The 12918-nt window shown below is 31.1% G+C and overlaps 1 protein-coding gene across 4 annotated transcripts in view; it reads left to right on the plus strand.

The window, feature by feature from the left end:
• The window catches only part of LOC107438714 (transcriptional activator cubitus interruptus-like), a 94907-nt gene that overhangs the window by 55306 nt on the left and 26683 nt on the right, over nucleotides 1–12918 (plus strand). Inside the window, exon 1 of one of the 4 annotated variants that reach the window (XM_043045726.2) lies at nucleotides 8002–8321. The exons of 2 other annotated variants lie outside the window; for them this stretch is intronic. In XM_043045726.2, the coding sequence (XP_042901660.1) occupies nucleotides 8309–8321 (13 nt within the window). In that variant the 5' untranslated portion in view covers nucleotides 8002–8308. 4 annotated transcript variants of the gene reach the window in all.

Consider the following 12918-nt stretch of genomic DNA (forward strand, 5'->3'; position numbering starts at 1 on the left):
CATACATACATACATACATACATACATACATACATACATACATACATACATACATACATACACTCATATATATATATATATATATTAGAGATGAGACAGGTTTTCAGGCTCGGGCTTCTGATAAAATTTTAATAAACTTTTTTACTACTTTTAAACAAACGTTTTGTAATGTTCGTAAATGTAAAATTATTAATTATTTGAAATAAGATGTGATAAATTAATTAAAAAACAATTAACTGCGATATTTTTTTTCCTTCAGGCATTTTTGTATGATTTGTCATCGCCATTTAAGTTTAATTTTTTTTTTTTTAAATATAATTAAAATTGTAGTATCAAAGATTAAAACTTAAGCGTATCGTATCATTTTCTGCGCATATTTCAAATCAGTTATTTCAACAATTGAAATACATTTGCTATAGCAATTTTTCAATGTGTTTCTTTTTCGAGAGTTGGTTCTACCTTGAAAGATTAACCCAGTAAAGTGTTAACGGATTTGGTTTACAAATCGGATTAAGCAGATAGGCTTAAATACTCTAGAACTCTTGTCAAATAGATGTAGGATAAATATTTCTGATGAAATGCACCCTACTGGGACACTGATATCTTTACAGCCTTTCCTTCAAAATGGTCAAGCGATCATCTGCAAACCGGGGATAAAAGTCAATGAAGATTTCTATTTATTATAATATATAGCACGTGTGAATTGGAAAATTGCAAAGTTTTATCTGATATCAACTAGAAAGTCATTCATCTGAATTTTTATCAGCTATCTACAAGTATCACTTTATAGTTGAATTCGATTTCACGTTTATTTTAATTTGATTTTCAGAAAGAGAAAAAACAAGTTATATTAGAGATCCAGAATGGTTGGGTTGAAAAGTGACCGGAATTAAAATCGGACCAATGGGAATTACCTTGACACCCCAAATGGCCAGTCCGAGTTATCAGTACTTAAAAAAGATTAAATTTGGCTAAATACTTGCCAAATTGTGGAACGATATAATGAATTATGTCACAATGATTCGTTCCGGTGCGACATCATTCATTATACCACGAACCGCTAGAGCAGGATGAGCGAAAAACGAAATGGAATTTTCCGATTTGTTAAGCTTTAACCATGTTTTAAGTTTAACAATAGAGAATTCTATATTTTTTCCCCCGAAATTTTAAGATAACACCAATGAGTATATTTGCTAGTTTATAGCCACATTCGATTGATCTAAAGAGATTATTAAGCCCGCGTTTAAGTATTTTTATTCGTTTTCTCAGATATATTTAATGAACCACGTTAACGTGGTAATATAGGAATATTACACCACCAAAATAGCATCTTTAAAGTTATCTGAAACCACGTGATTATTTTGTTTATAGTAAATTTTTAAAAACGTGTTTCTATTAAAGTAAATAATTTAAAATCAACGTTAATTTTATTTTATACGTCGTTGAACAGCCGACCCAATATTCGTTTACGACTACTAATGTTCAACTCCGTGACCTTTTAACTTTCAACCAATCCTTAACCTTGTAACTTTTAACCAACCCATAGGACAAGGAAACGTCTGGATCAGTACCCCCAGAGGTTTTGATTTGTTATGGGAACATGTAGGACTTTGCGACTCGACAGATTTAACGTGCATCAGTCACCATTTATTACACCAATTACTACCTCTTTTTTTTTTTTTTTGTAAAAACTGCCTCAAATAAACCATCAAAGTTTTTAGTATTAAATTTTTCACTGTTGACAATTTTGGAGCATGTTGAGCTACAATATCATCCAAATTTGCTGTAACATTTAATATGATGCTAGTTTAAACCATATCGCGCTTTTTAAACTTAATTACACCATTTATGGTTCAACTTAAAACCGAAGCCTGGTTCAATTAAAACCTTATTGGGGTGGCTGCAAAGTTTCACAATATCATCAGGGGTCTGTTTAGAAGAAATGTGGGTTCGTTAACGAACTCTTCACAAAATATTTTAACTTAAAAACGGACCCTTCCCAAAATAATTTATCTTTCAATCGGACCCTTCACAAATTTGTTTATCTTCATTATTGTTTTGTTAATCAAATAAATCCTTCCCAGGAGGGGGTGGGGAGACGGATGTAAACGAACTAAACTTGGTCTTCGGCAGACGCTTCTTCCTTTATTCGTCCGAAATTAATATTCTGCGTTAAGCAGTATAGGCTAAATACCAAATATTTGTATGTTGCATCGCTAATTTAGTAGTTGCAATTGCTGTTAATTTTTTAAAATTTAATTTTTTTTAATTATAATTTTAGAGTGTTTGCATAATCTTGTATGTCTTAACAATTTAAAAACTCCTTGAAAAAGTTTTTTTGCAATAACAGACCCTATTTGCACAAATTCACAAAAGCGGACCCTGGGTGAAAGAATGTGTCTTAACGTTTATTTTATATTCACAAATTACGAGTAATTTTTTCACAATTTTACAAAATCGGACCTTTCACAAAATGTCTGGACAGACCCTTGATCGTGACGCAATGCGCCGTTCAACTTGCTCTGCCAAATGATTTTGGTGTGTTCTTCCACACATCGAGTCAGGCCAGGGCCGCCTCCTCCTTCTTTCGAGGCGGCCCTGGTCAGGCACTGATTTTCCTCACTGATATAGAAAAGTCAGGCACTGATATAGAAAGTTTAGTTTTATCTCATTTCAAGAACGCTTCCGTTTCTGTCATAATTTTCACCGAACATTTTCTTTCTTGTCGAATGTGATTTCTACAGAAGAAGCATTACTCGAAGGTACAAAACATCTCCGAAAGCGTCAATCTCTTAGCGTTAAAAAGGTATCAAAATTCTTGAAATAAAGTGTTCTGGAAGTGATAAGGGGTCTGTGTTATCACCAACTTAAGTGAATCGGAAGAGAAAAAGAGAGATCTCCCCTCCCTTATTGCCAGCTGTGGAATGTCGGGGATTATACTACGGGATGCGGGATAATTATAGCTCGCGCACCCCGCTGATCTTACTTCCTTTTTCCTCTCTGTCGCCTGCAGAGTGTGGGCTCTCCGTTCTTCTCGCATCTCCATCAACAGTTTTATGAGCACTTTTTATCTGTTGATGTTTTGGGATCTGTGAAAATGAAGGACAATTATACTAAGTAACTGTTACTTTTAACGGGTAATTTTAAAACTAATAATTAATAACGGCATAATAGAATACCAATTTAGAGGAACATTATTACTACCATAAAAACAACGGCAAAAGTTAACTGTCCGTCTAAATCAGTGGTTTTTAAACGGTGTTCCGAGGAAAATTTAAAAGAGTTCCGAAAGTGAGGACATTTATTTTTATCAGTAACCTTTGATACTTTTTATTACAGTTAGATGTTTTGGAATCTGTGAAAATGAAGGACAATTATACTAAGTAACTGTTACTTTTAACGGGTAATTTTAAAACTAATAATTAATAACGGCATAATGGAATATACCAATTTAGAAGGACATTGTTACTACCATGAAAACAACAATTTTACATCAAAAGTTAACTATCCGTCTAAATCAGCGATTTTTAAATGGTTTTCCGTGGAAAATTTAAGAGTTCCGAAAGTGAGGACATTTATTTTTATCAGTAACCTTTGAAACTTTTTATTACAGTTAGATGTTTTGGGATCTGTAGAAATGAAGGACAATTATACTAAGTAACTGTTACTTTTAACGGCTAATTTTAAAACTAATAATTAATAACGATATAATGGGATATACCAATTTAAAGGAACATTATGACTACCATAAAAACAACAATTTTATGGCAAAAGTTAACTGTCCGTCTAAATCAGTTGTTCCCGATTGGTGTTCCGTGGAAAATTTAAAGGAGTTCCGAAAGTGAGGACATTTATTTTTATCAGTAACCTTTGAAACTTTTTATTACAGTTAGATCCAATCAATGATCAATTGCCCTTAAAGTGCCATTGGAAAAGAAATAGATAATTTTTCTTATAACATTATATCGTATAAATTATAAAAAGATCGTGCATTAAAACTTTCATTATTATTTCCCATCGGGTTTTTCGAACTACGAATTAAAATATTGGGTGACTACAAATTTAAATATCAGACTTAAAAACTTTACTTAAGATTTAATTGTTAAAACAATTAAAAAAGTTTATTCTTGTGTTTTTAAAATAAGGTCTTTTATTAGTAAATACGTTCGCAATTGTCCTTATCTCTGAAATTAGGGGAAGTGTTCCGCTGAAAGAACGTTATTCAATTAGGGTTCCATTGCCGAAAGAAATTGGAAACCTCTGATCTAAATGGCAGTCAGTAAAAAAGGTCTCAGTAAGAGATTTTGTTTTATTTTTATAATCGTCGTTGAACGGCCGACCCCATGTTTCTTGTTTACGACTAGTAATGTTCAACACCGTAGCCTTGTAATTTTGAACCCAATTCAGAAGACAAGGGAACTCTTAGATCAAGTATTGTGAGAAATTTGCCTTTGTAAAGGACTTTTTGATGAAACTAACCCGCATTTGCTTTACATGAAGAGGAAGACCACGAAAAACTCCCGCTGTTAGCCTGATGGCAAAAGGACTCTCAGCAGTGTGGTTTTTGCAAACTAAATTTTCCCTTCTTTTAGCATAAATCTCTGTTATATTTTTTCTTTTTGAAGTACAAATATATAAATGTGTATTTGTATGCAACTATTTATTTCTTTCACAAATAGAGTGCTTAATACTGTACTTCTTATTTTCTTCATACTCTCAACACATATGAGTCAGCCGACGCATAATTTACAACAAAAATAAATAAATATTACATTCTAACAAATCAAACGTCGTATTTTGAAAATTTCGTTTGTCAGGAACTATTCAACTAATTAAACTCAAATTTTGTAATGTAAAATAGCTTTCTATAAAATAATGCAAAAAACTGTATAACCGACAATTCAAATTTTTTCAACTATTATTAAGTAAAATAATTTAAAAAAAATAATGAATACTTATTAAAAACTATTTTTTGCATGGAATTATCTTTGGAAAAACGAATTTTATAATTATGTGCAAAAATGTTTCGCTTTGCTTAAAAAGTTTTCTAGATATGACGAAATATTCAAAAATTAAAATTTACCTTAAGGGGTTCAATTTTTGGACCACTCTCCTGACAAAACTATGGGGTCCATATTTCCTAGATTGCGGCTTGAAGGTCAGAAATCCAGGGTAGAAAAAAGGATATGTTTATTCAGAGAAAGTATGTTTTTGTGTCTAATTTCGTAACTTAAAGTATCGTTCGCAGTAATTAATCAGCTTATCGGAAGTCATCCCCCTGAACTTAAAATATGATAACTTATTCAGGCTAGTTGGTTTATTTTTTTCTGCACTGTGCATAAAATATACTTTACTATTTCACTTTTATTTTAATTTTTTTTTTTTTTTTTTATAATTCCGTTTACAATTTTATTCAGATAAGTGTTAATTTTCAAATCAAATATCTAGAATTAATGAAAAAATTTCCTCGTTGAATAAAATTTGTAGATTCGGTAATGCGAGTCAATAAATTTATTTGAAATTCTGTGTTCAGTAAAATTGGAGTGTTTTGTAAATTCGAGAATATAAAGAACAAAGAACACGAATCACGGAAAGAAAAATCGAACTTGGAAAAAAGTACCCCTTTATCAAAAATGATTCTGGTCGCAGAAAAAACGATAATTTCAAATAATTACATTTATTCATTTTTATTGTTCTCTCTATTAATTTAACGGCCGATTCTATTCTTGCCATTGAGCTCTAAGCTATTGAATGTGATTAATTATCACATAAATATAAGCGTTAATCATAGAAAACTGAATTTCACCGCACTTTTTTTTTTGCTTTTAACTTGCTAAGTTTATAACTAAAATTTACACTGATAAATATAAAACTTATGTGTAATGTATTCATATCGTAACGAAGTATGAGTGTGCAAACAAAATAATTTTTGTAGGCGCAGGTGCGGAAAATATAATATATGCATAAACATATTTTTTATATTTGTGATAAATAACCGATCATATAGTATAAGACAATGTATCGGAAACTCCCGATTGAATATTACCCCTACCATTGAGGCAAATCAGATTCAGGTCCTGGGGGCGGCTCACATCGACCACGGTGCTGTTGTAAAGTTCAGGAGTTCATAGAGCACTCGTTCCCAACGAGGTAACCCAGGTTCGAATCCCAGTGATGGCCGGTCGATATGAATTCTGCACCGAGCTCGCACTAACCACAGCGCTGACGTAAAATGTCCTCAGTAATAGACGGATCATGGGTTAGAATCCCCTTGCTGTTGGATTAACCATGGGAAGCATTGGTTTTCCTCTCCATGTTTCGCAAATGCAAGTTAGTGATATCAAGAAGTCCTCTACGAAGGCTAGTTTTTACCAATGCTTGAACCAGGAGTTTACCTTGTCTTCTGGGTTGAATTCAAAATTATTAGGCGACCGGAAAGTAATGTCGTTTCGGCGCATTAAATATTCATTAGTTTTAAAATCCAGTAAATTTTTTTTTCGATCCGGCATTGAAAAAATGTTACTAATGAAGGTGAATACATTATTGATAAAAAATAAAATCTTGATAACAAATATCAAATGCACCGAAACGACATTACTTTCCTGTCCACCTAATACAAGGCTACGGAGTTGAACTATGATAGTCGTTAACTCAGAATCGGGTTGGCTGTTCACAACGCCAGTTATAAAATAAAATAACCGTCGGGCTAACTATGAGAGATGTTCCTCATCACGTAGCGCAAATGCGGGCTATGAAGAAAAACCTTAATCGGACAAGTATTTGTTCGAATGCTTATGCAGGAGTTTCATTGTTTTCTCTGTTGGATTAAAAATTACACTGCCACGGAGTTGAACAGTGTTGTAGTCTCAAACCAGACAGGGATTCGTTGTTTAACACCAATAATAAAATAAAATTCATCAAACTATACTGAGCAAAATTCTAAAGGTTGTAAAAAAAGAAACATTCGAAATGGAGTCTTATGTTGAACGCTTGGGATAGATGTATTCACCAATTCACTAATCACAACTATGAGAAACTATAGCTTTTATTGTTAACTTCATTGTTTCATTACTCTAATATTAAACGTCAAATTTTCGACCAAGTGTTACTTAAATAATGAGAAATTATTTCTTTAAAGAAATTATTTTCTTTAAAAAAAAATTATTTCAGGAGTCAGATTTTTTTCATTTTATAAGTATAAATATCATTTAGAACCCGCGTTTCTTTTTTTCTGCTGAAAACTGATATATTTTATTAATAACGACTGCATTGGGGTTTTGTTATTTTCTGAAACATTTTTTATTTTTCTGAAAGTAATTATTTTTCTTCTTCGTAGAATGTTTTTCGGGAAAATGTGATATAGAAAGGGAAAAAAAAATTCGCGTTGCTTCTAGCATGGGCAAGCAATCATAAATATTACTATACCATCAGAGAACTCTTATTTGTATTATTCTATGAAAAGAACTATTGTAGAATTTTTGTTGGCCGAGTTCCAGTCAATCTAAAGTAGCAACCAGTGATTAGGAATCCGAAGTACATTTCCGTTGCTAAACACTTAGAATAGAAAAAAAAAAATTCTTTGGAACTGTAATCTTTTACCGAAATAAGTAATCTCGCTTTTCCGCTGTCAACTAACTTTGAAAAGTGATACATTTTTGTTACCCTTTCAAATTAGAGGTTGCCCGCTCTCTCTCGAGAAACTTGACAGTGAAGGCGATTTTTTTGTCAAATAGGGTAAAAAGTGGATGGCGTCTGTACACACCTCAAAGCACTCTTGTATCCCCTGTTTCACAAAATCCAAGAAATCTTCGCCAACAAAAGAAAAAAAGAAAAGAAATGGGCGTCATAGGTTGGTCCCCTTTTGCCAGAGATCCTGCTGGCTGATTTATGGCCCTAACGTCTATAACTCAATTTTCCCCCGTGCCTTGGCAATGAAGTCATTATGAAGAACTGGTTTTGGAACATAATAATTGCTCGCTTGTCGGACGCCCCTCCGCTTTCAACCTCAATCAGCTAGTTCTCTATCTTTGGCATGTTTTTTTTTCACCAATTCTGGCGCTTTTTCTGCTCTTCGAAAATTTGTGGTACGCTCTGGCAACTTTTTTCGGGGGATAGTTCTTAGTTTGCTTGGTGCTTGGAAGGACGTTTCGTGTCCCTGTAAACAAGTGGTAGTCTGTTTACTCTAAATCTTGTGTATTGTGTTTAGTTATGTCGTTGCATTGTTTGCGTGAAATTGGATTATTTCTTTGGATTACTTTTGGATATTTTACACCCTGGACTGCATTTTTGTTTTAAGATCTAATCAGCAATGTCTAATTTAAGTAAGTCCTGTATTTATTTTAATCATTTGTATTTGATGTATAACAGAATCGAACGATCGACAGCTCTATTTAACATTTTTTAAACTTTCTAAAAGTTTTGTTGAATTATCACGTCTTCAAGAGATCTGTCATGTGTCGCAGATCAGACTTTGTTTTCTACTTGCAAACTTTTTATCCAAAATTTTAATATTTTTTACTTGAAAACGTTTTTTCTAACATTACTGTTCTGGATTGTTTTGTCTTTATGATCAGTCATAATTTTAACGACAGTGAATCTCAAAGTGTTCTGTTAATTAGTTTAGAACGTCCAAAAATCACACCTCTGATGTAAGCATTGTCTTGATACTCTTAGAGACCTGTCTTAAAAACATTGACCAGTGGTCATCTTTATTGATTATCTTTATTTCCTTTTAAAAAATCAAACAGAATGTTAGCAAAAACATGTTGATTAATTATTACTAGTCTTAAATGCAAAGTGCAATAGATTTCTTAATTTTTTTATTACTAGTTTTCAATTTTATTAAAAAATTATATAAAAAAAAGATGCCGTATTGTATAATATGGATATATGTGGTACATAAATATGGTGGCTTTATAAATATGGATGCAATCCATTATTTATAAAGAGAAAATCTGCATGGCAAAATAATTTTATTTGTAATTATAGTTGGATTAGTTTAAAATTTAAAGCAGTTATTTTGTCAGAATATTAATATTTAATGCTTTAAGTACTATAAAACCATCCTTAAATTTATGAGAAAATTATGATATTTAAATTCGTGTTACTGCATTTTTTCCTCAACAAAAAAGGAAATCCGTATTTGCTATTAGTATTTCTGTGAATATTCAAGATTTATAAATGTTGAATAATTGAGCAATTAAATCTATATATGGAATATTAAGTATGGAGAATATTTTTTTCTTCTTCGTAAATTATGGGATCTGATTGAGCTGTTTCTTTTGTTACTTCAAGTTGAATATTAAAAGCAAAGTGCTTTGAAAAATTGCAAACCTTTTAAATCTTTCTTTAAAAAGTTAAAAAAACTCTAATCGCAGTACACAAATAATAAACACTATCTTTATTGTTGAGTTAATTGATCTCTATTCCAATAGTGAGAATCTTAAAAATTTGTCTTTATACTATTTGAGTGAGTAATATTCTGTGGTGAAAGCGTTTGGTTATTTCTAAACTGTAATTCATTATTTTAAGTTTGGTTAACATTTAAATTATTTCCGAATTGTTTTGATCGAAAATTGAAACTGAGAGGAGGGCAAGGCAATCCCTTGAAACAATCTCTAACGAATTAGTTTTTTTTTTATAATTTAGTGTTTGCTTGGGAATTATACTCTAGAAAAACTATTAACAATCGCAANAAAAAAAAAAAAAAAAAAAAAACATAGCAGTCAATGAAGATATAATTTTTGTATTTTCTCCTTTTTATTACGATTTATCTGGAAAATTACGCTGCATAATATTCTCTACCTCAGAAAGATTTTTGTGCTGAATAACTTTTAATTTTTTTTCTGACTTCAATACAATTGTATGAAATATTTATTGTTAAAGGGAAGCCAGCAGGTTACAGAACTGCTTGCAATTCAGCGATTGAATTTAGTGGATAGTTTTACCACATTTTTAGTAGACATTTTTTTATGGTTTTCAAAATGGCATTATGAGAGGACTTTTTTGATCAACGTTAAGGCATCAAGTATCATGCTTATCATTTCTTTTATGGGGGGCATGGAATTGTCAAAAAAATAGCATTTTTCCTCTTTGGAAAATACCAGATCTCTTGCATTGGATGTTGTTAGATTTTCTGTTTAGCGATAATACGGTATTAATAAGATTTTCATACTTATATTAATGAGATTTCCTATATTTAAATATAGGTTAATTCTATTTTAATTAATTCCCTTTCTTATTTAGCGTAAATATGACATATTAGTTTTATTCACTAACTTCTTAATACTTTTATTACTATCTGTGGATGAACATTATTTACTCAGTAATCCTCTTTTCAGATAATTTTCGAACGCTTAACAAAATTTTTTCCTTTTGTATTCTTTTTGTGCTGGAGGTATGATACCCTTATTAATTTTTCTCTAGAAGGATTTTTTGACAGTGCCTTAACGTTTTATTAGTTGTAAAATTTTGAAATTTCAGATTAAATTGTAAGTGAAAGTGTAACGAAAAAAAAAATATCACGTTTTAAACAATTATCGCGTCAATTGTAGCAATTCTGAAATTTTTGGATTTGTGAGAAAGTATTGATTATTTGCGCCGGGACAAACTTGCAATCCTACTCATGATGGTTAAACCATTACACCTTGTTTAAAAAGAAATAGTTTTTCTAAAAAGAATATGTATATATATAGTTTTGTTATATGTAGTTGTTTGGTAAAAAGCTTTTATTAAACACTTTTGTTTAAATATAAGGATAAAAGTATGTATATAAAAAAAAATGTATTAATATTGCCTACCTATCCTTTAATTGGATCACTATTACTATTTGTTGTTTCAGTTAAGGAAAAAGAAATGCGAAGTTTCAGATAGTCATTTTATTTTATGAAATATAATATATATCGCACACATGCGAAAAAAATTATTGAATAGTGGTTGAAGGAAATTTAAATTGTAAGGAATACAAGAATTTACGCCTATTTTATTTTCAAAATTTAAAATGTAAAGACTACATTGAATAAAATGAATTCTGAATAGTTATTAAAAAAAAAAAAGAACGTAATTGAAATACTGCATTTTTAAACTTTTCTGCTGATACTCCTAGAAAAGATTGAGAATCTTAATGCGAAAAATGACAGGTTGTCAAGAAGTTAAGAAAGAGCTTTATACTCTAATGACGACTTGTGGGCAGTTCCAAATTTTTGTGGCCCTATTTATTACTCATTTACAATAGGTGTGAAAGTAGATGATCTGGGACCATTATTGCACTTGTCATTTCTCTATGCATAACAAAGCAGTTCATCCCCCCCCCACTACCCGTTAGAATCTTTTCCTTTCTTCTAACAGAGATGTGCACAGGAAATGCAACTTTCCAGGAAAAGAGAATCCTTCATATATCTTTGAATAGTACTGGAAGTTTTTCATCTTAGAAAGAGACAGTACTCTATTGTATTCGAAAAGCACCTTGACACACCTGAGGGTCACTTGAAATAATTACAATATACGCATTTCCAATGCATTCAAATTATCCATCTTCACAAACCAGTCAAAAAGTATTCACTTTTCATACTCTAATTATATCGGTATCTTTTAAACGGATTATATGTGCACAGGAAATGCAACTTTCTAGGAAAAAAAGAATTCTTCACATGCCATTGAATAGTACTGGTCGTTTTCCATGGAAGAAAGAGACAGTATTCGAAAAGCACCTTTACGCACCTGAAGGTTATGTGAAATGATTTAAATATGCATATTTCAATGTGTTCAAATTGTCCATCTCTACTAATTAAAGTGAAGAAATACTCACTTTTCATTCTCTAATTATATCAGGAGCTTTTAACGGTTTTCTTTTTTAGAAAATCTTTTTCGATTTCAATATATATTATAAGTATATTTTGATACAGTGTGGGCATGCTGCCAAAAGTAAAATGCTAATTAAAGACGACTCTCTTCGCATGCGTGCAATCTATCATAATTTCAGGACATTTTTATCAACCACGATGCCATTCGCAGGATCTCTTCCCAACGAATTAACAAATGCGTAAAAAAGATAGTTCAAGTCATTACACAGGCCTGCAACTTCAAAAGAAACAGATTTTTGGACGGTGATAACAGAAGAAATAGGGAAAAGTTCTATCGAATATCGTTTTTACATGAATTCAAAATTTTGATTTTCAATGCAGCCAATTCTTTGTAGTCTAAGGAGGCATTAAGCCGTGAATCGTCAGTAGTAGCTATAACTTGAGTCATTAAGTCTAACCAGCGACGCGAATAAAAAAGAAGAAATTAGCAATAGCATGTGTTTATTTAATTATTATTTATATATTTTAATAGATTTTAGTTTAAAATAGCTCGTATTCGGGGAAAGAAACTTAATAATCCTATTTAGCCAAGTGTAAAGTATAGGTTTCTACTGTATGTTATTACGCCAAACTAAATATTAACTTCACAAGTTGATAGGGCTAAAAGCTTAGAAGGTATTAGTGTTTGATGTATAAAAACAGTTATCACGTCACACAGACTGGGTTTAATTATGTTTTGGGCGCGTTTGCTAAGATTTTTTATTTATTTGCTGTAAATCAAAATCTTTTTTTTTTTTTTTTAAATTGCATTTTTTTTTTTCTTTTCAGAATTTTATTGTTTTGTATTTATATCAATTTTTATGGAGACGTTNAAATATTAACTTCACAAGTTGATAGGACTAAAAGCTTAGATAAAAACAGTTATCACGTCACACAGACTGGGTTTAATTATGTTTTTGGCGCGTTTGCTAAGATTTTTTATTTATTTGCTGTAAATCAAAATCTTTTTTTTTTTTTTTTAAATTGCATTTTTTTTTTCTTTTCAGAATTTTATTGTTTTGTATTTATATCAATTTTTATGGAGACGTTTTTGATTCCTTAAGATCTGATTTTTACT

This window comes from Parasteatoda tepidariorum, chromosome 10 (genome assembly GCF_043381705.1).
Source record: "Parasteatoda tepidariorum isolate YZ-2023 chromosome 10, CAS_Ptep_4.0, whole genome shotgun sequence".
NCBI classification, from domain to species: Eukaryota; Metazoa; Arthropoda; class Arachnida; order Araneae; family Theridiidae; genus Parasteatoda; species Parasteatoda tepidariorum.